The 27,403-nt window shown below is 44.4% G+C and overlaps 1 protein-coding gene across 1 annotated transcript in view; it reads right to left on the bottom strand.

The window, feature by feature from the left end:
* ATP1A4 (ATPase Na+/K+ transporting subunit alpha 4) overlaps positions 1 to 22,827 on the bottom strand; it is a 35,132-nt gene extending 12,305 nt beyond the window's left edge. The window contains exons 1-14 of the mRNA XM_019025205.4: positions 22,188 to 22,827; positions 21,151 to 21,210; positions 19,122 to 19,325; positions 18,212 to 18,325; positions 15,232 to 15,366; positions 14,842 to 14,959; positions 9,945 to 10,213; positions 7,643 to 7,841; positions 7,292 to 7,401; positions 6,956 to 7,090; positions 2,932 to 3,121; positions 2,615 to 2,787; positions 655 to 791; positions 111 to 261 (exon numbers count right to left, since the gene is read on the bottom strand). Of these exons, the coding sequence (XP_018880750.3) occupies positions 111 to 261; positions 655 to 791; positions 2,615 to 2,787; positions 2,932 to 3,121; positions 6,956 to 7,090; positions 7,292 to 7,401; positions 7,643 to 7,841; positions 9,945 to 10,213; positions 14,842 to 14,959; positions 15,232 to 15,366; positions 18,212 to 18,325; positions 19,122 to 19,325; positions 21,151 to 21,210; positions 22,188 to 22,334 (2,142 nt within the window). The 5' untranslated portion in view covers positions 22,335 to 22,827. The remainder of the gene's footprint in view (positions 1 to 110; positions 262 to 654; positions 792 to 2,614; positions 2,788 to 2,931; positions 3,122 to 6,955; positions 7,091 to 7,291; positions 7,402 to 7,642; positions 7,842 to 9,944; positions 10,214 to 14,841; positions 14,960 to 15,231; positions 15,367 to 18,211; positions 18,326 to 19,121; positions 19,326 to 21,150; positions 21,211 to 22,187) is intronic.
* Positions 22,828 to 27,403: the final 4,576 nt, after the last annotated feature.

The raw sequence follows: 27,403 nt of genomic DNA on the forward strand, positions 1-27,403 counted from the left end.
CTCTCTGGAGTCTCCTCTAGCCCAGCCCACATATTCCTCTGCTTGGTTTGGAACGGGGCTAAGCCACAGGAGTTCTGCTAGTTTCCTTGGGGCTCCTTTTTGTTCCTTACCAGCCTCTGACATCCCTCGACAATGATGAGCTTCTGCTGAGGGGAGGTCCGAGCAAACACGATCTCAGGGTGGTTCTGGAGGATCTGATCAAGCTGCTTGGACTGTATGTCCTTTAGTTCTGCACCATGCACCACAATGGCTTTGGCAGCACTGAGGGAAAATAATTTCAAAAGGCTAGTTTTGAGTATTGAGAATTCACCAGGGGTCTTGGTGCCAATCTTGACTATAGCTTCATTGCTTCTTCTTTCAACCTAGTCTCCTCACTTGTCCCTAGCCCTATATTGTCCCCAAATTGACACATCCTATTCCCTCCCCACACTTTTGCCAACCACTCCTCTCTTTACCTCTTTCTTCATCTTGCTTCCTTTGAAAACCCACTGACATATTCACTTTATTTTCCTATTATGTTTAACTTTGTAGTGTAAACCCCACACATCATACCTATTGAAGGAGACTCCAAGAACTTTAGTAAAGTGGCATCTGGGTGGGGCAGGCTGGGGATGGAGGGAACATGGCAGATCTTGAGTTCTTTAGTGATCTCACCTGGCATCGACCTTGCTGATAGGGATCTTAAGCCGGGCAGCAACTTCCTCTGCCGTCTCAGTGCCTTCTGAGATGATGCCCACACCCTTGGCAATGGCCTTAGCTGTAATGGGATGATCTCCTGTTACCATGATCACCTGGGTTGGGAAGGAGAGGGAAGAGGAGCAGAATCGTCTTCAGAGCCCGGATCCTTCATTTTTCTCCTCTAAGAACTGACAGACCACTGCTTTTTTCAACAAAGGTTTTAGTCGCTCATTCCCAAGAACTTGTGGTGTAGACCAAAAACCATGCTACTGTGATTTCAACCCTTGGGAGTGGGTCAAGACCATGAGACCATAAAACAGGACAATTTGGGTGCTAGATTTACCAGGAATAAGCCAGAGATTTGACTATATTCAGAATTTCATTTAATTGCTCCAGAAGCTATTCTGCTTCCTTAAGTGCAAAGACAGAAACACCTACACATAGAACAAGTGGTAATAAAGGAATGTCTGGAATAATCCATCTGCCTAGCAAAATTTCATCTAAGGCCCAGTGCATTGAAATTCTCACTCTACCTTTCTTCTTTCTGTGGCCTCACCCTGTGCCTTGGTTTCAGCTTGGTTTTGGATACCTGGTACCTAGTCCTGTCCCATTTCTATCCAAAGATGAATACCCAGGCTGCGTGCTTTCACAGCATTCCGTTCCTGCCATATTTCAGCACTTGCCACACTTCTCTGTATGGTGATTGCCTGTTTATCTCTCTTCCCCACTGAACTGAGAGCTCTGCAAGGGTGGCTTCCTTGTAAAGTTTCCTGCCCTAGCACGATGCCTAGCACATAGTAAGCCATCAACAAATAATTACTGAATGAAGGAATGGAGGAATGATCACTACCTGGAAACCACTGCCCAGGGTTCCCAAGTCCCTCCCAGCACACATGGCCCAGACTGACCCTGGACAAACTGCCAACAGTCACAGGTCTAACATAAAGCCAGTTCCAACAGAGAACACCTAGTTCTCCTTAAATACCTCCAATCCCCCAAGTCTAGGAGCCAGAATACACAGGTAATCCAGAATGTAAGGTATGAGCAGGGAAGGTGTCTATATCTAAGCTGTAAAGATGTATATGATGAGTCTTAGAATTTGACCTGGGAAACATGGGACACAGAACACCTCAGAATTTGAAGAATTCCATTGCTGCCATCCCATGAAGTTCAAGGCCCACCCTGACCAAAGAGGATTTTCTACCTCTGGGTTTGTTCTGAAGCTGAACTTTCACTCTTGCTCTGACCGATTTTTGGTTTCCAGTTTTTACACCTGGGCATATACCTCTTAGGGCAGCTGCTCACACCCATTGAAGATCCTTCAGCTCTCAATATCTCATTCTCACTATTGCCTGGTCCAGAGCCCCAGCCCTCCTAGCCTCACCCTTTTACCACCCATCTCGGCAGCACATTTACACGACATCTTCTAGCACTTTGCTATTCCTAGTGTGGTCTGCAGACCAGCAGCAACAGCATCGCCTGGGAGCTCGTTAAAAATGCAGTCTCTCAGGTTTCCATGGACCTTCTGAAGCCAGATCTGCATTTCAGAACAATCCCTGAGGGATCTGCACGCACGTTGGTCTGAGAAGCACTGGGCTGGACGCTGGTTCTCAAACTTCTCTGCTCATTGGAATCTCCAGGAAAGTTTTTAAAAATACTGTTGCCAGGATCCTATCCTGAGAGTTTCTAATTAGATCGGTCTGGGGTGTGTCCTAGACATCCGATTTTTAAAGCCTCCCTGGTGATTCTAATGTTCAATGCAAGTAGAATTCTAACTGGAGAGGAAACTTACTATTAAGTAAAAATCATAAGCCCAAGGAAACAGAAATCCGCTCAATTAAACTAAGATTGTTAAGGGTCTACTCTGCGCAAGGCCTTCTAGTAGATGCTTCAACTCGTGACAGGTGAGGGGCTCCTGGTCTGGGCAAGTATTTACCTTAATTCCTGCGCTGCGACACTTGCTCACAGCATCAGGCACTGCAGCTCGGGGAGGGTCAATCATGGATATGAGGCCCACAAAACAAAGGTTGTCCATGGGGAAATTTATTTCATCTGTGTTAAATGGGAATCCCTTGGAGAAGCTGCTAGGCAGATTCAAGAAGCAGAAGCCTGGAGAGAGACAGAGGGAGGGACCAGTAGTCATCCAGCACTCTACATTCCTATCTGCTTACCCCAACATCCTTGATTTCTCACCCCACGGATAATAACCATTTTGATGCCATTCTTTTAAAAACTTCTCCCAAAGCTCCTCACCTAGCACACGTTCCCCCAGACCTCCCAGTTCTAAATAGGCATTTTGGAAGGCTTCCTTTATTTCATCGTTCATTGAGTACTCCTGCCCATTCAGAAGAAAGGTAGAACAAAACTCCAAGATCCTCTCCGGAGCACCCTTCATCATCAGTACGTGGGTCTGGGAGCTGTCCTCCCGAAGGTGGATGGATATCTAGGGAGAGCAGAGGGAGCACTGATGGGACAGGAGGAGAGACCAAGGATCAGGGGCAAAAAGAAGGGGAAGGTTTCAAAGGTAAAAAAATGTGTTTCATACCCCCATTTCTTTTGTTCCCTCCCCTCCCCAGTCACATCTCGCCCCAGGTTGAGCCCAGCCCCTCCTCCTTTTTCCAGAAAACTGCAGCCTGGTATTATTTGCACAGGAATCTCTATTATCTTCTCAGCCTGAAGCTCCCTGGGGGCAGAACCAGGCACTCTCACTTTTCCCCTGCATCCTTGCCAACTGGAAGGCAAGAGAGCAGAAATAGTGGGGCTGGCAAAGAAAGAAAAGAGAGTAGACAGGAAAGAAAAAGAGTCTGAAGGCCAGGCGTAGTGGCTCATGCCTGTAATCCCAGCACTTTGGGAGGCCGAGGCGGGTGGATTGCTAGAGGTCAGGAGTTCAAGACTAGCCTGGCCAGCATGGCAAAACCCCGTCTCTACTAAAAATACAAAAATTAGCTGGGCATGGTGGCATGTGCCCGTAATCCCAGCCACTGGGGAGGCTAAGGCAGGAGAATCGCTGGAACCCTGGAAGCAGAGGTTGCAGTGAGCCAAGATTGCGCTATTGCACTCTAGCCTGGGTGACAGAGCCAGACGCTGTCTCAAAAAAAAAAAAAAAAAAAGAGTCCAAAGACCTGTGTTCTGGGGCTAGCAAAAATGCATTATGACCTCAGGTCAGTCCATTTAACTTTGCAAAATCTTAGTTCCTTCGACAAAACATAAAAGCCTCTGCCTTGCCTCCTTCATGGGGTTTTTTGTTGTGTTTTGTTTTTGTTTTTGAAGATGGAGTCTCACTCTGTCGCCCAGGCTGGAGTGCAGTGGTGTGATCTCAGCTCACTGCAACCTCTGCCTCTGGGTTCAAGTGATTCTCCTGCTTCAGCCTCCCGAGTAGCTGGGATTACAGGCACCGCCACTATGCCGGGCTGATTTTTTGCATTTTTAGCAGAGACGGGGGTTTTACCATGCTGGTCAGGCTGGTCTTGAACTCCTGACCTCAGGTGATCTACCAACCTTGGCCTCGGAAACTGCTGGGATTACAGGCACTGCCACTATGCCTGGCTGATTTTTTGCATTTTTAGCAGAGATGGGGGTTTCACCATGTTGGTCAGCCTGGTCTTGAATTCCTGACCTCAGGTGATCTGCCCACCTTGGCCTCCCAAACTGCTGGGATTACAGGCATGAGCCACCACACCTGGCCCTTCATTGGGTTTTTATAAGAGATAGTGTAGAAAATACTTTGAAAACTGGGAAGTACAATCCAAAAATAAGTTAGTCATTCTAGTCCCTGGGCCTCTGTCTCCTAAAAGCGTGAGAAGTCTCCTGAGAGGGGCTAGCTAGTGTGGTTGGGCATGGGAGTCCTTGTGGCTGTGGTGGGGGAGGGAAAGGGCATATTTATGAAATGAACCCGAGGGGACAACCCGCAGCAAGGAGAGAGAAATGTGGGTTTTGCATTTCCTCTTGATCTCTGATGTATGAAAAGGAGCTCTCCATGGGGTTCCTCTTGTGATGGACAGGAAATGCCCGCTAGGTCGCCTGTTGAGAACAAAATCGATGCATTGAAAGGAACAGCGGGAGTGCAGAGGAGGCCAGACTGTACTGCCCACAGGGTAAGCAGGGTGGGAAACCAGTGCACAAAACGTGGTTACAACTGTTCTGTTCGTTTGTTCAGTTACATTCAAAATATGCTTAAGCAATTAAGAGGAAGAACCGTAACTCACTTAAGCAGAAAGCTGGAAAAGGTTTAAAGAGCTCAGTTTTCTAAGTGCTCAGTAAAATGTGTTGAATAAGTGAAGGGCCCAGGAGGTGATGGCAAGACCTACTAGTAATCTCAGAGGTCACGGAAGAAAATCACATCTTGATAGAAAATTACATATAAAAGAGACAGAGGGAGAAGTCTGGAAATGCTGGAACAGAGCATCTTCTTCGTTTCATTTTTATCTCAGAGGGAAACAGACCAGGCTCTGCAAACCGCCAGCAGTCTGAGATGTCTCTTGCAAAGACTGGAGTCTCCACCTTTAGGGCAAGCTAAGGAAGGCAGCAAACTGAGGGCCTCCCAGAACAAGTGCCTGCCAGAGCTTGGCGGCCAGTGGGACAGCCTGTCACACTCGGTGAACCACTGAGGACAAGTCTGCCATTTGAGCCGCATGTTCAGTAGCTCTGAAGAGGCACCAACATAGTCATTTGAGAGAAAGTCACTATTTGTTGGATGCCCCAACAAATGTTGTGAATATGTTTTGCTTTTATTTTGAATCACATGGACGGAGAGGTACCTAATTCTTTCCAGTTAAAGGCTATGCTGCCGTCAAAGGCCCTGCCAAGCCACAGAATTCCTGTCAGACTAGTGAGGCCACTAAACATCAGAAAAAAATGGGAATAAGTTTGCCATTTGGGCCTAAGAGACCTATTTTATTACATTGACTAACAACCAGTTGAGACAGAAAAGGATAGATCTATTTAACCCTTACTTGCTCAGTTTTCAGTGTAAAACTATGAGTAATTCAGTTAAAAAAATTTATATAGAGGCCAGGCACGTTGGCTCACGCCTGTAATCCTAGCACTTTGGGAGGCTGAGGCGGGTGGATCACCTGAGTTCAGGAGTTCGAGACCAGCATAGCCAACATGGTAAAATCCCGTCTCTACTAAAAATACAAAAAATTAGCCGGGCGTGGTGGCACATGCCTGTAATCTCAGCTATTCTGGAGGCTGAGACAGGAGAATCCCTTGAACCCAGGAGGTGGAGGTTGCAGTGAGCCAAGATTGCGCCATTGCACTCCAGCCTGGGCAACAAGAGCAAAACTCTGTCTCAAAAAAAAAAAAAAAAAAAAGATACCAGCAGACTTGGGAGTCTCATTGTCATTTTCTCTGAGACATTTTACCCACACCTGAATGTCTGGCCTTTTCAGTAATGCAAGGAGTTGAAGAATCTACTTCCCTGAGCAAATCATGATTGCCCCGTGGAACTCAGCTTGAGCCTGGCAAAGCTCCAATTCTGATAATGTCACTGTTCCTGCATCCTACCATAACCCTCTCTTCAGTCTGCCCAGATTCTACTTTGGAGAGAAAGACTCTTTCCTGTCCTTTCATGGTCCCTCACTCAGCATTTCCCCTGCTCTTGTCCACTCCTCCCCGGAGAGTGGACCAAAATGTTCCTGGGAAATGAAAACCTTCACGAACACGAACACACGTAATTAGTTAAGGTTACATAGAAGTAGGGGAGGCCCTAATCTAATATGATTTGCATCCTTATAAGAAAAGAAGTTACAAGACACACAGGGGAGAGGGTCAGGCGCCAATGGAGGCAGAGACCCCTGATCGCCTACCCGCTGGCAGCCACTAGAACTGCAAGTCAAGTGTGGGGTGAAAGGAAATACTTGATGGCTAATGAAATAAAGTGTCTGCAAATGCAACCTAATTCTGCAGTGGCAAATCTCCTGGTAGACACAGAGGGGCCTCCTAACAGCTGCATGTGACTCTAACATGACTTTCACCAACCAGCTTCTGCTGTCTACAGACATTTCAGAGAGGATTTTATGACTCACTTTTTCCCCAAGTGGCAGAGCTCAGATCTCTGCATAGGACTGACTGATGCCTCTTCCTTTATCACCTGTTTCGCCTCTCTTTACCTGTTTGTCACGTTCTCTTGATGTGAGTCTTCTGTTAATTGGGATGCAGGTTCTGCTGAGCTCCTCTGCTGCTCCGAGGTGAAGTTGAAGGCAGAGGCAAAGCTCCCCTTGTCCCAGTGATAAGCCCATCCCCCACCACCATTCTCCTACCTTTGTGGGTTCTGTACCTGGTACTTGTTGGTAGAATTAAAGGGAATCTCTGCCACCTTGGGGTTTTTCTCTCTCATCTCCGCCACAGAGCTGTAAGACTGCTCGATGAACTTGAGGAGGGCTGACTCGGAAGCATCACCTGTTGTGGCCCTCTGCCAGGATGGGGTTTGTATAGTAAGCCCCAGGGGCATGCTACCTGGGCATGAGGCATACCTGTGGCAACATGGAGAGGGGACAAATGGGGAGGGCGGGTACCTGGGGGGGAAATTACTGAGCTCCAGGAGAGGATTTTTTGGGAGAGGTCAGGTTACACCCTGGACACTGAGGTACCCTCTTCCCCTTGGGCCTGACACCTTAGCAATGGGCAGGATCTCCTGATTAGCCTTAAAGTCAGCCCGGTTGCAGAGGCCAGCGATTCGGGCCAGGATAAACCAGGTATCAGAGCTCTTGGTAAATGTTTTTCCTAGGGAGAAAGAAAAGAAGAATTGTGAGCAGGGAATGAGAATTTTAAGCAAGCGGTTATTCACATCCTCTTTGGCACCCAGATACTTCACAGGAGCAGCGTTTCTTTTCCTTCACACCTCCCTCTTCTCCACTCCACTTTCAGGCTCCCTCCTGTCTGTCTGGACTCACCATTCTCTCTCAGCTCACTCATCACATCCCCCAAATCCCTCCACTCTTGTTCCACCAATACCACTAGTCACCAGTCTGTTCTTCAGTGGTGTCGGCCTCATACACGGTCATATCAAACCACATGTGGGCGACGGTCATGCGGTTCTGGGTGAGGGTGCCCGTCTTGTCTGAGCAGATGGTGGACGTGGAGCCCAGCGTCTCCACCGCCTCCAGGTTCTTCACCAGGCAGTTCTTCCGCGCCATGTGCTTGGCTGTGAGGGTCAGGCACACCTAAAGCCAAGAAGAGAGGAGAGAATACACATGGGAGATGGAATACTCACACCATTTTGCATTGTGGATATTTGATCATTTTTAATGCTATTTTAATTTTTTGTACTTATTTCCCTTTTGTTCCCACCTACTCTTTACACATTTCATTTCTGGCTGTGGTAAAGGAAATTAGGAAAGTGACTGTGGTTTGTGCTTTATGATAAGAGTTTCAAAAAAGAGTGTATTTTAAAAAAAATGTCTTTTTCTGTTTTTGTTTTTGAGACAGAGTCTCACTCTGTGTTACCCAGACTGGAGTGCAGAGTATGATCTTGGCTAACTGCAACCTCCATCCCCCAGGTTAAAGCAATTCTCCTGCCTCAGGCTCCCGAGTAGCTCAGACTACAGGCATGCACCACCATGTTCAGCTAATTTTTGTATTTTTAGTAGAGACAGGGTTTCACCATGTTGGCCAGGCTGGTCTCGAACTCCTGGGCTCAAGTGATCTGCGCGCCTTGGCCTCCCAAAGTGCTGGAATTATAGATGTGAGCCACCGTGCCTGGCCAAAAAAGAGTGTATTTCTTTACCAGGGTATCATAGACAGGGATCCTCTTTATTCCCCCCTGGAATATTCTGCTCCCTCAGGATCTTTGCATCTTTTCTATTCATCAATCTCTTTTTCGTTCAAGTTTAGGCCACACCTCTTTAAGTCCAATCTTTCCAGGGACCACATAGATAGCTAATCTTTTATGGTGGTATAAGATGCTAGGTATGGAGGGGGTGTTGAACCAATAGTTCTTTTTTTTTCTCGAGACGGAGTCTCATTCTGTGGCGTGATCTCTGCTGACTGCAAACTCTGTGTCCCGGGTTCAAGCCATTCTCCTGCCTCATCTTCCCAAGTAGCTGGGACTAGAGGCGCCAGCCACCATGCCCGTCTAATTTTTTTTTGTATTTTTAGTAGAGACGGGGTTTCACCGTGTTAGCCAGGACGGTCTCGATCTCCTGACCTCGTGATCCGCCCACCTTGGCCTCCCAAAGTGCTGGGATTACAGGTGTGAGCCACCGCGCCCGGCAGACCAATAGTTTAAACAAAGAATGTGGAGGAAGTAACAATAATATCACAGCATTGAAAAGGACTTGAAAAATCATTTAAACCAAAAGACTTTTGTTGATTGTGAAGGCAATGTAAGTCAAGTGTGAAGCAAGATTGTTTTAAAAGCTAATGAATTCTTAGGCTGTGGTTATCTAAGTATGGGCTTCTAATAACAGGATTAGGAGTTATAATTTATTTACATAATATCACTAGTCCCTACATTTTTGTGCTAGTCCAAACACACCCCAAGTATTATTGTCATTTCTCTTTTAAGAATATTGACAAACTAGAGCATACCCTCAACAGGTGATCTTCAAGACAGGTGGCCTACAGACCATGTCATAGGAAGAATGGCTAAGGGAAGAGGGATTATTTCACCTGCTACCACCAGAGTTTGAGGGGACATAATGGCTACCATCAAAAATCTAAAGGGCTAGTCTGTAGAAGAGAAAGAATTGACTTATTTTGTGTTTCTTCAGCTGGGAAACTTAGGACAAACAGGGATTTATAGTTCTGCTTAACACAGTGAAATTTAAATAGAGCAGGCCAACAATGAAATGAATTGAGACAGAAAGGGGTGGGCTTCCCAATTAATAGAAATAATAATCATCTCCCATGGGTTTTATAGAGGATATTCAGCATTGGTTGAAAGGTTGAATTTATATGATCTTTGAAGTCCTTTCCTGTAGGATTCTATAATTCCAAATTAATCTGCCTCCATAAACTGATGAATAAATTGAGGTCTGGAGATGTTAAGTGATTTAGCCAATACTAGAACTCACTCTCAGTGACTGATAATCCAATGCATTTTCCATTGAAACTTGCTTCCTCTCTCATTGAGGAAAGAGAAGACACCGAAATATATGGGCAGAAGGAGTCAGTATAATATTGAGAGCTAAATTATTCCTGATACCTATTTACATATCAGGAAGACCCTGCACTTGAAAGGTTCAACAACAAAAGAGATGCTAGTGATCCCTTTTCCCTGGGGTGGTTTGTCTGCCCTGAGGCCATTTTCCACCCTGTCTACTCACAGTGACCGTGGCCAACAGCCCCTCAGGCACATTGGCCACAATGATGCCAATGAGAAAAATGATAGCCTCCAGCCAGCCATAGCCCAAGAGAAGTGAGAGCACAAAAAAAGTGACACCAAGGAAGACGGCCACCACAGTGATCAGATGGATGAAGTGTTCGATCTCAGCAGCGATAGGTGTCTGGCCAGCCGCCAGGCCTGACGTCAGGGAGGCAATTCTGCCCATCACTGTGGAGTCTCCCGTAGCAATCACAATACCCCGGGCCGTTCCTGTGGATGAAGCAGGAGAGGGCAATGTGACGTTGTGATATGATAAGAAGTATAGATATTGGTCTCTGCCCCCACTTCCTGACATAGAGCTTCTAAAACCCTTAAAGATAGGGGTGCTAGGAGAATCTTTTGTTCTAATATTTGGTCTTTGACCCAGTTCTGGACACAGAGCTCCTGAGACCTTTGTAATTTCTTGAGTGATAGGAATGTCTGACACAGAACTCTTAAATGCCTTGGAGTTTCCTGGGTGATAGGAGTATCTTTGTTCTAATGAGGTGACTCTTGGTGGGTTCCTGGATAGCCACAGGATGGGGCTGGTGGCCAGGGCAGATAACCACGTGATTAGAGAGTTGGAACTTGCCGTTCATGGACTGACCTCTTTGGAGGGGAGGAGGGATGAAGGTTGAGTTGATCACCAATGGCCAATAATGTAATTGATTATACCTATGTAATGAAATCTCCATTAAAAACCTCAAAGGACCGGGTTTGGAAAGTGTCTATGTGTATGACCATGTGGAGGGTTACTGGAGGGCACCCTGGACAGGAGAGGGCACGGACGCTCCTCCATGCTCCTTCCCACGTGCCTTGTCCTGTGCGTCTCTTCCATATGACTGCTCATCTGTATCCTTGTAATATCCTTTATAATAATGGGTAAACCTAAGTAAGGTGTTTCCCTGAGTTCTGTGAGCCATCCTAGCAAATTAATCAAACCTGAGGAGGGAGTCGTGGGAACCCCAATTTATAGCCAGGCCATAACCTAGGACTTGCGATTGGGGTCTAGAGTTAGGGACTGTCTTGTGGGGCTGAGCCCTAACCTGTGGGATCTGATGCTATCTCCAGGTGGATTGTGTCAGAGTTGAATTGAATTATAGGACACCCAATCATCGTCCTTTGGAGAACTGGTTGTTGGTGGGGAGAACTGTCTACACATGTTGGACACAGAAGTGTTCTGTGTTCAGTGTGAGTGTAGAGAAAAAAAAAAGCTGTTTCTTTTTTTTTTTTCCATCAGAGATGGTCACCCAAGACATGCCAAGTCTGAATTGAGGAAGCTGTTTGGTTTGGCTCCCACAAAGAGGAAGCTGTCAATGGTCAAAAACAAAGTGGAGACTCAAGGCCCTCTGAGAGGTCATTATGTTCTGCTCTCCTCATATTTAGTTTATACAAATAAAGGTCTTCTAGTCTGAAAAATCTCTGAAGAGGTCTCACAGTTCTCCTGAAATACCCAATTTTATTGCCTAATTTCCTTCACTGTCAAGAAGGCCTTTATTATACTTAATCTGAGTATCTTCTATTGCCTATATAGTTCTTATCTTGCCCTCAGCAGCTGAGGAGTTTCTAGATCCCAGGAATAGTGGTTACCCTTCTGGTAGAGCCCTATGTTCCAACATCCCCTTATCCCCTAACACAGTGGTTCTCAACTGGAGGCAATCCCTACCCACCAACCCCCTTCCCTGGGGACATTTGGCAATGCTTGGAGACATTTATGGTGGTCACAACTGGGGTGGGAGAAGGCTCCTACTGGCATGCAGTGGGTAGAGGCCAGGGATGCTGTTAAACATCCTGCCACGCACAGGACAGCTCTCCTGTCCTGCACAACAAAGAATTATCCAGCCCCAAATGTGAGTGGTTGAGAAATCCTGCTGTAACCTGCACCCCCTCCCTGCTTTGCTGGCTGGAGCCAATCTGACCTCTGCTGGGTAGCACGGGCCATAACAGCTGGGCTTCTGTGCTTATGAGGTCCCTCTTTCCTCTCCACCAGCACTGCCCCAGTCAGAAGGGCAGCTTGGACATCATGTTTGGCTTTACACACACATGATGCAGGCCACTCACCTTGAAATGAGGGGCATGACAAAATTCTTTTCTTTAAGTAATTCTTTCTGCTTTACCATAATGACTGAAATTTCTACCATTAAAATCAGAGTCAGAATCACTTAGGCAACATATCACTGAAACTGCATTTATTTTAAAAGCAGAAAGACTCAGGGCTGGAAGTTCAGCTTTCTAAATTACTAGCTCTTTTCCTTGGGGCAAGTTACTTAAACGCTGAGAGTCAGGCTTCCTCATCTTTGAAATGGAAGGAAAGCACTTACTAAACTGTGAGGACTGAATATTTTTGAGTCTAGAAGAAGGTTAAGGCACATCATAGGCACTTGAAAATTAGTTTCTTTCTTCTCATCATTTAGATGAACTTAGGGTTTCCAGTAGGACCAATATAGACTCATACTTGTGACTTAGTAGGAGCATCTCTAATCTGGGAGCTCCCATGAACATTGCTGCACGTGGTGGTCTCCGCTTTCTAAGGTTGCCTTTAGCTGTATGAGTCTGAGAGCAGGGTCCTACTCAAGGAGCAGACAGGTCAGGTCAGTGTTTATGTGGAGGAGGAATCCTGAAAAGGTTCCCAGGCCGAGGCATTCTATAGATGGGCTTCAAACTGGTTGCCAAAGGCATATATTGGGTCCTATGGAATGAAGATGCTGAAATACTTGAGAGATGCTGAGGAGTTTCCTATTTTGGGTCGGGTGGAGGAGGGTGGGTAGTGTATGGTGTCACCTACATATATCTTGTGTCATGGTTTAGTCTAGTTCTTCTATTTTATTCCTTCTGCTATGGTTTCCTCACACTTGGAGAAACGGGATTTAATAATTAATCTCAGTGTGTCTAGAGATGGGGTTGGGTTGATGTCAACCTCAGGGAACACTGAGAAGGCCAAGCATCCAGCACCCCAGGCCAGACTGGCTTCTTCATACACCTTCCATATATTGCCAGAGAAATAGCTTGGGCTCCCTTGAAGATGCATGAGAACCCAAAGAGAAGTCTGTGCCACAGCCGTGTCAAGGTCTACGGTGATGAGACATGGGAGGCAAGGGTAAAGGTTAAAGTTATGCTACTAATTTGCAAATTTGTCTAAGGCAAAGGTTAAAAGTCTAGGGTAAAGGTTAAAGGGCAAATTGATCTAGGGTAAATGCTATCGGTATGTGAATTGCTGAGAAATTCCTCAACTGAAAGTCCTTCAGCCCAGCTCCTTCTACCTAGCTCCACCTTCTTGGCCACATGTTGGGTTTTTTTAGTCTCCTACAAAACCATTTTCTATCTAAACAGACCCTTGCTTCCCAGTCGAAATGCCACCATCCACTTTCCTCCATACCCTTTATCTGAACATATACTTAGCTGATGAAAACCCTACTTTGTAAGGGTAAATTTGGGCAAATTTTTTCCTAAAATCTAATAGTAGACATCTAGTGTTTTTGGGGAAAGCTTGCTAACTTGCTTCTGTCCAATCAATTTTAAAACATTTTTAATATATGTATTTTATTTTCTAGTTGGATTCTTTCTCATAGTCTATTCTGTCTTAACATTACACCTCTTCTTTAAGGTATTTTCAAATTAAATAGCAATCTTTCAGCACAGAGCAGGGTCTGTGGAAGGAGCATGAGATATGGAGACAGACCTACATTAGAATCCCTGACCCGCCTCCTTTCTATTGAGTTGTACTCTTGGATATGGTGCTTAATTTCTTTGAACCTTAGTCTGCTACGTGTAAAATAGGGATAATATCTGGTATTGTGCGCATGTGGGAATTAGAGATAATATTTATAATATTTAACAAATACTATGCATTCAAATAAAAAATATTTCTAGGCTGGGTATGGTGGCTCACGTCTGTAATCCCAGCACTTTGGGAGGCTGAGGAGGGCAGATCACTTGAGGTCAGTAGTTCGAGACCAGCCTGGCCAACATGGTGAAAACCCATCTCTACTAAAAATACACAAAATAACTGGGCGTGGTGGTGGGCACCTGCAATCCCAGCTACTCGGGAGGCTGAGGCAGGATAATTGCTTGAACTTGGGAGGCAGAGGTTGCAGTGAGCTGAGATCAAACCACTGCATTCCAGCCTGAGCAACAGAGAGAGACTCTGTTTCAAAAAAACACAAAACAAACAAAAGAACTATTTTTAGATAACCAAACATTTGTTCTTAAGCATGAATAATAGTTTTCAAGTGTGCTCCATGGAGTCTTCAGGCCTCCTTAAGGGGAAAGGGCAAAGGAGAGATTGACAGAATGATGTTCAGTCCCTTTTTATTACCACTTTGCCAGAACTGTCTCCCAGTTCAAGGATTCCTAGATTCTAGGAGCAAAAGCAAAGTTTAAGTGGGAAAGTCTAAGTGGCACCTCTGGTAATTCAAGTTTCCAATGCCAATATCTTCTCTTGGATAGAGAACTAGTTAGAAGTTAGGGCTTACCTTAAGAGAAGAATGACTTAGCAGGGCTGAACAATTTTCCTCCCCTCTGTGCCATTTTCAGCTTAAACAGCATAGTCCATTCACAAGCTAAAATAATAGCTAATAATTGTAGGTCACTTACAATGTATTAGGTCTTGTGCTGGGCATTTTACATATATTATCTCAATTCACACGAAAATCTACAGAGTAACGACTTTTACTGTCATCATTGTGCAAATGTGGAAATGATGACCTTGACCTTTCACCAGAGGTCATACAGCTCGTGATGGAGAAGCTCGACTGTTTACTGGCTCTTACCTACCCCGCTACCTTTAGAAGACAGTTATTAAAATCTTTATGTTTTGGTGCCTGCTTTTGAATCTATGCTACTTATGGTTCGATATTCACCTTCCACACAGTTGGTGGAAAAGAAGCAGATGTTTCGGGTCTCCAGAGGGTTCTCATGGGTGAAGTCAGGGGAGAGGCTCTGGGGTTCTGACTCCCCAGTCAAGGATGAGTTGTCCACCTGGGATGGGAGAGGGGACGCGTTGTAAGGTGAGCATAGGAAAAAAGGCAGATTTATTTACAAAAATAGTATGTCTTCATCTGGTCACCAACATCATCACTGACAGACTGAGAGAAACAAATTTACACATCTGTTGTCTCTAACATCAAATCTGCACTTGTAACTTCTCAAGATTCTGAGTAATAAGCTTATACTTTCTCTAACAGCCCAGGTGTCTACCCTGCCATGAGATCACGCTTGGGTCCCTCACATAGCTTTCGGCATCCCCTCACCTTACATCCTTGTGCAGAGATAAGCCGGAGGTCAGCAGGGACTCGGTCTCCACCCTTGATTTCCACCAGGTCTCCCAACACCACCTCTTGTACATTAATTTGCATCTTCTCTCCTCCTCGAATTACCAGAGCTTGCTATGGGAGGATAGTGCAGGATCATTTCCAAAACTTTTGGCTTTCCTCATCCCGCTCTTAGCCTAAAACCTTCTGTTACTGGTCTCCCTCCTCCTTACTCCCCTTTCTTACTGTCACCCACCACATCATTCTTGAAGGTGTCTTTGGCAGATTGCAAATTCCCATGATGCTGTTTGCAGGGCCCTTTGCAATGTGACTTTGACGCTCTTCCCATTAAGAGGTGGAGTCTATCTCTCTACCCCTAAACCTGGGCTTGACCATGTGACTTGCTTTGGCCCATAGAATGAATGTGATGGAAAGAGGAGCTTAAAAAGTGCTTTCAGGCCGGGACTGGTGGCTCACACCTGTAATCCCAGCACGCTGGGAGGCCGAAGTGGGAGGATTGCTTGAACCCAGGAGTTTAAGACCAGACTGGGCAACATAGGGAGACCCTGTCTCTACAAAAATTGAAAAAACAATTAGCCAGGTGTGGTGGCATGCACCTGTAGTCCCAGCTGTTTGGGAGGCTAAAGTTGGAGGATCGCTTGAGCCCAGAAGGTTAAGGCTGCAGTGAGCCGTGATCACGTCACTACACTTCAGTCTGAGTGACAGAGTGAGACCCTGTCTCAAAAAATTTAAAAAAAAGTGCTTTCATGCTGGGGCTTGCATTCCTGTTTCTGAGAATCCTCTGCCACCCTATGAACAAGCCCAAGCTAACCTCTCTGTAAAAAGAGAGATCACGAAGAAAAAGGCCCCAGCTGTCCCAGTCGTCTCAGCTAAGGGCCCAGACGTGTGAATGAGGTCATCTAAGACCATCCAGCCCCAGCTGAGGAACAACAGCACAGCCACAGAATTATGAGAAACAGGAGCTTGCTAGTTTAAGCCACTAAGTTTTAGGGTAGTTTGTTAGGTAGCAAAAGCTAACCGACCATCCCTAAACTCCTAGTCTCCAAAACTGCCCAAACACTTTGTCCCAAAACTCTTACCCAAGGAAGGAATTAAGTGATACCAAAAAGAGAAGGAAATCCTGGGCTATACTACTGGAACATGATCATATTATTGGGAAAATGTGGAGCCTATTCCTTTGCAAGTTTCCAGTCCTGTGCCTAGGAACCTCTGTTTACCGTCGTATTCTTTCCAGGTACCTTTAAAAAACATTTAACTTGAAAATAATTTTAAACTTTCAGAAAAGTTGCAAGAATAAAAATAGTACCAAGAACACCTATATAACCTTTATCCAGATTCACCTATTAACATTTCACCCCAGTTACTTTGTCATTTGTTTTCATCCTCTCTCTCTCTCTGTGTATACTCTTTTCCTGAACTACTTGAGGGTAAGTTACCTACATCATGATCTTTTATCTTAAAAACTTCATTGTGCATTTCCCAAGAATTAAGATATTATCTCAAACAACCACAATGTAGTTATCAATTTCAGTAAGTTTCACATTGATACTTTAATCTACTGTATTAATCTGTCAGTATTCCAGTTTTGCCAATTGACCCAATACATCCTTTAACGCATTATCTTTGGTGGAGCTGGAGGACATTGTCCTAAGCAAACTAACAGGAACAGAAAATCAAATACCTTATGTTCTCACTTATAACTGGAAGCTAAACACTGAGTACATATGGACACAAAGAAGGGGAACAACAGACACCAAGGCCTACTTGAGGGTGGAGGGTGGGAGGAGCGTGAGGACAGAAAACCTGCCTATCAGGTACTGTGCTTATTACCTGGGTGATGAAATAATTTGTACACCAAATCCCTGTGACACACAGTTTACTTATATAACAAACCTGCACATGTATCCCCGAATCTAAAATAAAAGCTCAAAATAAAAAGTAAAAATAAAGCATTACTTTCTCCTCTGGCACAGAATCAGATCTAGGGTTAGATATTGCATTTAGTTGCCATGTCCCTGTCTTTTTTTGAGACAGCGTCTGTCTCTGTCACCAGGCTGGAGTGCAATGGCATGCAATGTCTGCCTTCCGTGCTCAAGCAATCCTCCTACCTCAGCCTCCTGAGTAGCTGGCACTACAGGCATGCTCAGCTAATTTTTAAATTTTTTTGTAGAGATAAGGTCTCACTATACTACTCAGGCTCGTCTTGAACTCCTGGACTCAAGTAGTGCTCTTGCCTCGGTCCCCCAAACGGTTGGGATTACAGGTGGGAGCCACCACCCTCGGAATAGTTGTCATGCCTCTTTAGCCTCTTTTTATTATTATTATTATTTTTTGAGACAGGGTCTTGCCCAGGTTGGTCACAGTTCACTGCAGACTTAAATTCCTGGGTTCAAGTAATCCTCCCGTCTCAGCTGCCTGTGTAGCTTGGACTACAGATGTAGACCAGCTATTTGATTTTATTTTATTTTTGTAGAGATAGCATCTCAAACTCCTGGGTGATCCTGTTGCCTCAGCCTCCCAGAGTGCTGGGATTACAGGCGTGAGCCACTATGCCTGGTCTGTTTAATCTGGAACATCCCCACAGCTGTTCTTTGTCTCTGAGGTCATTGATATTTGAAGAATCCAGCCACCCCCCACCGCACCCCCCCCTCCCAGCCCCACCAACACTTGTCTCCTTAAAAAAATAGAATGTTCTTATTTGGGGTTTGTATGGCGTTTCTTCTTTAGATTCAGATTCTGCCTTCTAGATCAGAGCACTTCATAGGTGACGTTATGTCTTTCTCAGGGTTTCACAGCTTTTCCAGGTACTTTTAAGGACTGATATAGTACCTTGACCCCCTCATCACCAACCTCACTCAGCTCACTTATCATAGGATATAATTTTCCACGGGACTTCATCATTGTGTATTTGGCCACATCCTGCTCCTGCTCCCACTAGATCCTCCCACTCCAATCCTACCTGAGGCACCATGTTCTTAAAAGACTCCATGATCTTGGAGCTCTTGGCCTCCTGATAATAGGAGAAGCAGCCAGTGATGATGACCACGACGGACAGTACGATGCTCAGGTAGAGCTGAGGGTGGGGAAAGAAAGCGTTTATCAGTGGGACCTTGTCTTCTTCTTCATCCTCAGAAAATCAGTCTGCAAGGGGCACAGCAGTTTCACCAGGTGTAAGAGACCATAAGACTGAGTTGAGAGCAGAGGGGTAGAGAAGAATCTGAGGTGGGACCAGTACACTTGGCTTCCTGGGGAAGGAACCCTGAGCCATGGTGAGCCATCAGCAAAATTCCTGGTCAGAGAAGGCCTGTATCTTTCTCTCCAGGAAGGCTAATCTCTGGATGGAGGGGGTGGATTGTGAGGGAGGCTGGGAGGAAGGAGATGAGGTTAAAATTGTGGAGAAGAGAAAGGGACTGCAAAGTGCTTTGGGGATCAATTGGGAAGGTCGTCAAAGAACAGCAAGTTTTTCGGGGACATTGTGCACCTCAGGGAACTGGACCAGAAGCTTTTTAGATTAAAAGGTGAGAGGAACCAAGATGGAACTTAGAAAGTGGAGTATTAGGGATTTTGGTTTATTACATTAATGTACATTTATTACATTATTATGTAATGTACATTTATTACATTAATGTACATTTAATTACATTTTACAATTAATTACATTCATTACAATGCAATTAATCAATTACATTGTAATTAATTACAATCAATTACATTTATAATTAATGTACATTTATTACATTATTACATTAATGTAATAATGTAATTAGGGATTTGGGCCAGAGGACTTCAGGAGTGCTAGGCTGCTGAGCAAAAGAGTGTCTGGGGCTAAGCAGAGATAGGGCTGGCTAGTAGTAGCTGAAGAGACTCACGTTGTCTTTGGTAGGCTCCTCATTGAAATATATCTGGATGCTGTAGGCCACAAAGCAGAGAATGGCCCCAGTCCATAGTAGGAGGGAGAAGCCTCCGAACAGTTGCTTACAGAATTTGACCCATTCTGGAGTGGTGGGGGGTGGGGTAACAGTATTGGGTCCATCTCGAGTCAGGATTTCCTTTGCCCTTTGGTGGCTATGGCCCTGTGTAGAGAAGAAATAGGGTTGGATAGAGAGCTGTGAAAAGAGGAACAGCCATAGCAAAGGGGAACCTGACATTTGGAGCCCCAGAATGGGTCTAGAGACTAAAGACGCTTTCAGAAGGTCAGCCTGGAAGTTCTTCCTGGATAAGGTGAGGTTTCAAAATTTGCATTAGAGGAGGGATGTCATTTAGCATGCTTACATAGGAAGGCTTTTGTTTATGGATTGATTCACAAACCTTTTTGAACTTGAGAACCTATCTCGGGTCCTAGGTGCTGAGGATACCAACATGAATAAGAATGGTCCCTACCCTTAAGGTGCTCCAGTGGGGAGATAAATACATACAGATAATTATAATGTGCAGGGCCAATGTCATGATGAAATATAATACTTAATGTTGATAACATATTAACACCACGCTTTGACTCTCCAACTTAGAGGGAATAAGATCTAGTGTTTGGTAGCACAATAGGGCAACTATAGTTAATAATTTATTATGGATATCAAAATAATTAGAGGAGTGGATTTGGAATGTTCCCATGCAAAGAAATGATAAATGTTTGAGGTTATGGGTATCCTAAATACCCTGATTTGATCATTACACATTGTATGCTTATATCAGAATAATACATGTATACCATAAATATGTACATCTACATATCCATTTTTTTTTTTTGAGACAGAGTCTTGCTCTGTCACCCAGGCTGGAGTGCAGTGGCATGATCTCGGCTTACTGCAACCTCCATCTCCCAGGTTCAAGTGATTCTCCTGCATTCAAGTGATTCTCCTGCCTCAGCCTCCCAAGTAGCTGAGATTGCAGATGTGTGCCACTATGCCAGGATAATTTTTGTATTTTTAATACAGATGGGGTTTCACCATGTTGGCCAGGCTGGTCTCCAACTACTGACCTCAAGTGATCTGCCTGCCTTGGATTACAGGTGTGAGCCACGGCACCTGGCCCATACATTTTTAAAAAACATAAATAGAAAAGAATACCAACAAAAAACATGAATGCATAGATTCTCATTCCACTCTTGTGCACAAGCTTATGTGCTTTTTCCTGTTAATGAAAATGATAGTAGAACCTGCCAATCCCCACCAGCCACTCCCCAACCTCCGCCTGAAACACCCGAGGGGCCCCAAAACCCTTTCAGGGGGTCCACAAGGTCAATTTTCATAGTAATACTAAATCATTGTTTGCCTTTTTTTACTCTCATTTTCTTAAGAGTATATAGTGGAATTTTCTGAAGGCCAACTGGCATAACATCACAACACATTTTATACAGAAAATATTTGAGAATCCAGCTATCTTCTATTAAAAAGCAAGACATTGAAGAGGTTTGCAAAAATGTAAGATGCTACTAATTTTTTTGTTTTGAAAAATACAGTCATTTGTCAAAACATATTATATATGAATATATGATAACTTTATTTTTGTTATTTTTAAATGAATTGAGAAATACATTTTAAAACTCTCAATTTTAATTTCTAATATGGTAAATATAGACAGACTTAAGCCACATAAGCACAAGTTCTTTGCGGTCCTAGATAAATTCTAAGAGTGTAAAGGAGACCTAAGGATAAGACATTTGACCACACTGCCCTAAAGCATTCTTATTCTCTTATCTAGTCCTACACTCTCTTTGAGGGTAGTTACCATTTTCAGCTTTTTCCAGGTAGTGTCCATGGAACGTGGCCAGGCAGAGGGTGAGGGGTGGGAACATTGGACTTGAAGTTAGGGGGCTGGATTCCTAGTTCAGCTTTTGTCCTGGCAGCCTCACAGTCAGAGTTGGAGACTCTCTGCCTCCTCAGGGAGCTTCTTACTCACCTTTGTCAGGTCCACGGAGTACTTGGTGCTCAGCTCTTCCAAGGTTAATTTGTGATCATCCTGAGGGGACAGTAGAGGCATTGAGGGACAGGGGGTGGCCCAGGTCATTTCCAGGGAGAGGGGGAGAAACAGACTGGAGAATATTAGTCCAAACTGAGACTGCTCCATTTTGTAAGCTCCCTGCAATTTTTTTTTTTGAGATGGAGTCACTCTGTTGCCCAGGCTGGAGTACAGTGGTGCGATTTCGACTCACTGCAACCTCTGCCTCCCAACAGGTGTTTCTCCTGCCTCAGCCTCCCAAGCAGCTGGGATTACAGGGGCCCATCACCAGGCCCAGCTAATTTTTGTATTTTTAGAGGCGGGGTTTCACCATGTTGGCCAGGCTTGTCTCAAACTCCTGACCTCAGGTGATCTGCCTGCCTCAGCCTCCCAAAGTGCTGGGATTACAGGTGTGAGCCACCATGCCCGGCCTAGCTCCCCACTATTTTACAGGCCTTGGTCAAAGTGAAACATTTCACGGGGGTTCGGGCCAGAGAAACAGCCTGCCTAACCACCTGACCACAGGGCAGACGAAGACCCAATTAAAGACAAAGCCCCCACTAAAGAAACATCCCTATCACATCCTGCTGGGCAAAGGTCCAAGGAATACCATGATTATATTCTGTGGAAACAAGGGCCAAAAATCACCTCATCATGAGAACATCTTATCGATATCCTGCCAGGCAGCAGGCCATACAGCCCAGACTCCTCCCACCCATCCCTATAAGTACCCAGCCTGTAAGTGGCAGTGGACTGTGGAATTAAGCTGGTCCCCCACTTCCACAGGTGTCTGCAATATACCTGTGCTTGCTGTTGAGCTGCCCTGTCTCTCTGTGTGTATCTTTTTTTTTTTTTTAACCCTCTCCTTCCCTCCAAAGCCTAACAGAGAAGAGATGTGGCTCTGGCCTGTGTGTTTCATTCTCAAGGTAAGATGTTAAAGATAGGTGGAGGAGTGTTTTCAGAGGGCAGCTGTCAGCGCCCACTTTGGGTGGCCTCACCATGACCACTTCCTTCTTCAGTTCCTCCATATTGCTCTTCTGTTTTTCCCTCTTCACCATTTTTTTCTTGATAAGCCCTTTTTTAGGTCTTCGTCTTGGACTCTGGTCATGGGGAGCCACTGTCCCTTTCTTCCCCCAAAGCCCCATAGCTATCCCCAGAAAGAGCTACCCGAGCTCAACTGTGGGAAGAAAGCTGAGAGAGTGAGGGAAGGGGAAGGGAAGAGGGCGCGCGGGCAAGGGGGCCACGAGAAGAGAGTGGTGGGGAGAGAATGAGGGAGCAGAAAGAAAGAGGCAGGGAGGGAGGTGTTGGGTGGTGAAGGTGAGAGAGAGGAAGGGAAGTGAGAGAGGAGAGACTGAGCGGTCCTCGAGCCGTCCACTGGGAAGAGGAAGAGTCAGGAGTGAGGGAAGAGGGAGGAGAGGAGCCTAGGGTGGAAGGATAAAAAGGTAGAGGTGAGGAAATGCAGTGAGGGCGGGAAACAAGAGGTGAAGCGTAACCAGGTGCCTCAGTGATGAAGATGCCACAAGGCCCACAGGCAGGTGGGAAATGCAGTGAGAGTGAGGAGGCGGAGTGAGCTTCAAGGATCTGGGAACCCCCCAGTCCCAGGCCCTGTGGTTGCTGGGGCAATGACCCAGGTCTGGCATCACAAAGGCCTCCTGAAAGTTCTAACCAAGAATCCAGAAGTCTTGCCTTGGCGATGGTCCAGGTCTGCTGTCGCAAAGGCCTCATGAAGGTTTTAACCAAGAACCTAGAAGTCTCAGTCTTTGGGTTTGAGGACGATTGGAGCAGGCCCTGCTACAGAAAGAGTTTCAGTCTGAGGGCAGAACTAGAACAAAGTTCTTGTGTGGTCCTGCAGACTTTGGAGGCTTAGAGGTATCCCAAATAGATGACTCAAAAATAAAGTGGGTATTCAGCCAGGCGCGGTGGCTCACGCCTGTAATCCCAGCACTTTGGGAGGCTGAGATCGAGACCTTCCTGGCCAATATGGTGAAACCCCATCTCTACTAAAAATACAAAATTTAGCCAGGTGTGGTGGTGGGCACCTGTAATCCCAGCTGCTCGGGAGGCTGAGGCAGGAGAAACATCTGAATCCAGAAGGCAGAGGTTGCAGTGAATTGAGATTGCATCACTGCACTCCAGCCTCGGTGACAGAGTGACTCCATCTCAGACAAACAAACAAACAAACAAACAAACAAACAAACAAACAAACAAACAAAAAACCATAGCAGGGAGCTTACAAAATGGTGCAGTTGCAGTTTGGACTAATATTGTCCTGTCTGTTTTTGAGACTCCATCTCAAAAAAAAAAAAAGCAGGTACTCTGTGTGTGTTTTTTAGCAAGGCACACTTTTCCACTAACATTGGGTTTGATCTTTTAATTTTAGGAGATCAGCTAGCAGAATAGATCAGATCTTGGGCTCTGGAACCAGTCCTGGATTTCAATCCCAACTCCTCCACTTGTCAGCTATGTGGCTTTGAGCAAGTTACCTAACCTCTGTACCTCTCTTTTCTTATTTTTAAAAGAGGATACCTTCTACCTTAAGTGAGGTGCTCTACAAAAAGCACTATGTGACATATATAGTATGCACTCAATAGGTAGCTTGAATTCAATAGTAGTTTTATTTGTAGATTAATATGCAGCTCTTCTCAGTGAGAGTAAAAATATGCTTTTCCATGTGATAGCGTTGCATTTTCTCATTTTAAAATGATGTACTTACCTCTTCCATTGACCTTCTCTGGTGTCTCAGTAAGTGCTTTGACTATATTAACTGTATATATGTTTTGCATGTCCATAGGATTCTACCTCCTTCCAAGAATAATCTGAAGCATCTATACTTTTCTGTCAACCATTATATATATTTTTCAATTATGCACGTCACATAGATTTTCCCATTCTGTTGTTTGATATCTGTTTATTTACTTTTTGAGACAGGATCTCACTTTGTTGCCCAGGCTGGAGTGTAATGGTGCGATTATGGCTTACTCCAGCCTCAACCTCCCAGGTCCAAGTGATCCTCCCACCTCAGCCTCCCAAGTAGCTGGGACCACAGGCATGTGCCACCATGCCCAGCTAATTTTTTTTTATTTTATTTTGGTAAAGACGGAGTGCCCCTGTGTTGCCCAGGCTGGTCTCAAACTCCTGGGCTCAAGCAATCCTTGGCCTTGGCCTCCTAAAATGTTGGGATTACATAAGTGATCCACCAAGCCTGGCCTGATATTTATTTAATTGCATTTTGGTTGGGCATGCTTTTTAAAAATATGACTGTATCTGGAAACATTCATCTTGGTGCTGATGCAATCCTCCCTGAATATTCAGAAATAGAAATGCTCCCTTCCCAGCTGGGATAAATGATCGTCTATTTCTTTAACAGATTGGATTTTTCTTCTCTATTAAAAATGTATAAGATAAAAATTGAAAGCCCCACCTTCCCTCCCTCCAAACTCAGATTCTCCCCACTGCTGAAGTTACTGCTGGTAACAATGTGCTGCATGTCCTTCCAGTCTTTTTTCTATGTTTATACAAATAGATATCTAAAAGGAAGTATTTTTCAACTTTTAAACAATCATTCAACTCTCTACCAACCTGTCATGTACATAAAGCTTTTTTTTTTCAGTGCTGTGAGGCTTCCATATTCTGTATTGACCATGCTCTATTCAATCATTCCCATTACTGATGGATTTATGAGATATTTTCCATTTTTTTAACCATTAATAAAATTGCTAGAGTGTCATTCTTGCACATAGATATCATTAGGCCCTTGAGCTTCTATTTCTGTAGAATCAGTTCCTGTTGCTGAATCATAGAGTACACTCATTAACAATCTTAAAAGATTCTGCCAACTGGTCTTTAAAAGTGTTTATCTATCTGCATCCCAACAGGATGTAAGAATGTCTGCCCTCCACACCTTTGATTATGCTAGATGACCTTGATTTTTACTATTATAATCAGTGAACTTTGATATCTTGTAGTTTTAATTTGCATTTTTAAATTGTCAATGTGAGCATTTTCTCTTATGTTTACTGGCTTTCTGGTTTTCTTTCTTTCTTTCTTTCTTTCTTTCTTTCTTTCTTTCTTTCTTTCTTTCTCTCTTTCCTTTCTTCCTTTCTTTCTTTCTCTCTTTCTTTCTTTCTTTCTTTCGACAGGCTGGAGTGCAGCGGTGCAATCTCAGCTCACTGCAACCTCCACCACCTGTATTCAAGCGATTCTCGTGCCTCAGCCTTCTAAGTAGCTGAGACTACAGGCACACGCCACCATACCCAGCTGATTTTTTTGTATTTTTTAGTAGAGATGGGGTTTTGCCATGTTGGCCAGGCTGATCTTGAACTGCTGACCTTGGGCGATCCGCCCGCCTGGGCATCCCAAAGTGCTGGGATTACAGGCATGAGCCACCATGCCTGGTCTTGGACTTTATTTATTTATTTTGTAAATTGTCATTCTTACAATTTGCCCAATTTTCCATTGTTTTCTTTTTTATATTGATTTGTAGGAAACCCTTGTCATATATATTACAAATGTTTTCTCCCAGTCTTTGTGTTTAATGTAGATGAACATAAAATTCTTAAGAAGAAGGTTAGAATTAAAGTTAAAATTCCTATGTTTTTCTATGCATCATCTATGTGACAATAACACTTAGCTCAGTCTTGCAGATGGGCATTGCCCAAAAGCAACTTTATGGAGATACAATCAATTGAAATTATTTTTAGAAACCTCATTTTGTTCTAGAGATCTTAGCTCAAAAGTCCACCTCTTCGGAGAGGCCTTCTCTCATAGTTAAATCCAAAACAGCCCCTCCGGCGCCAGCCCTCTCTCTATCACTTTTGATCTTCACAACACTTCTCTCCCTCTGAAATTATCCTGCCTGTTAACTGTTGACTTGTCTGATTGACTTGTCTTGTTGACTTGTCTGGTTCTCCACGACCCTAGGGACCTTCCCTGTTTTTTTCACAGCTGTATACCTGGCTCCTAGGATAGTGCTTGGCACAGGGCAGCTGGTCCACAAATAGTCCCTGAATAGATGTTGAATGACTAATGAGTTTTCAGGTTTTATCTTAATGCTACAAGGTTTTGATAATTGCCACTTTGGTCTGAATTTTTTTTTTTTTTTTTTTTTTTTTTTTTTTGAGACGAAGTCTCACTCTGTTGCCCAAACTGGAGTGCAGTGGTGCAATCTCAGCTCACTGCAACCTCCACCTACCGGGTTCAAGCGATTCTCCTGCCTCAGCCTCCTGAGTAGCTGGGACTACGGACATGCGCCACCATGTTTGGCTAATTTTTGTATTTTTAGTAAAGACAGGGTTTCACTATGTTGGCCAGGCTGGTCTTGAACTCCTGACCTCGTGATCTGCCGACCTTGGCCTCCCAAAGTGCTGGGATTACAGGCGTGAGCCACTGCGCCCGGCCAGTGGTCTGATGTGTTTTAAAATCTGTTGGGGTAAATATGTTAGCATCAGTGATCTATTCATTCGCTTCATAATTACTTAGAAAAAACCTCTGAGATTCTTGCCTGATTACTCTTGCAGCTGAATGTCACAACCAATATGTCATGTTTTATAAAAATGCAGCGAGGATTTTAATTGATATTGAATTGACTCTTTCATAGTAACTTGTTTTTATCTTTACTACGTTCTGCCTTCCCAAATGGCAGTCAAGTTTAGCTTTCCATGAATTCATGTTTTTTTATTTTTCTCATTGTACTTTTAAATTTTCTTTAATAATTACTATATGCTGCACACAGTAAACCTTGAGTGTAATTTGTTTTCATTCTATTGTAAATAGAAGCTCTTTATGCTGTATTTTCTGTCTCCCTAATATTTAGGGATACATTTGATTCTTTGAAAACTGATACCCATGTACCCTGTAACTTTGAATTTATTGCTTCTAGGATTTTTTTTTTGTTATTGATGCTGTTGCTTTGTTTTGGCTGAATTTCTTGGATTTTTAGGGAGTTATGCTCGCTAAAAACAAAGTTTTATTTATTTAGAATTTTTATTTATTTATTTTTATTTTTTGAAACAGAGTCTTGCTCTGTTACCCAGGCTGGAGTGCAGTGGTCCAACCATGGCTCATTGCAGCTTCAACCTCTCAGACTCAAGCGATCCTCCTCCCTCAGCCTCCCAAGTGACTGGGACCATAGGCGTGGGCCACCACCCCAGGCTAATTTTTTTTTTTTTTTTTTAGTACAGATGACGTCTCACTATGTTGCCCAGGCTGGTCTCAA

This window comes from Gorilla gorilla, chromosome 1 (genome assembly GCF_029281585.2).
Source record: "Gorilla gorilla gorilla isolate KB3781 chromosome 1, NHGRI_mGorGor1-v2.1_pri, whole genome shotgun sequence".
NCBI lineage: Eukaryota > Metazoa > Chordata > Mammalia > Primates > Hominidae > Gorilla > Gorilla gorilla.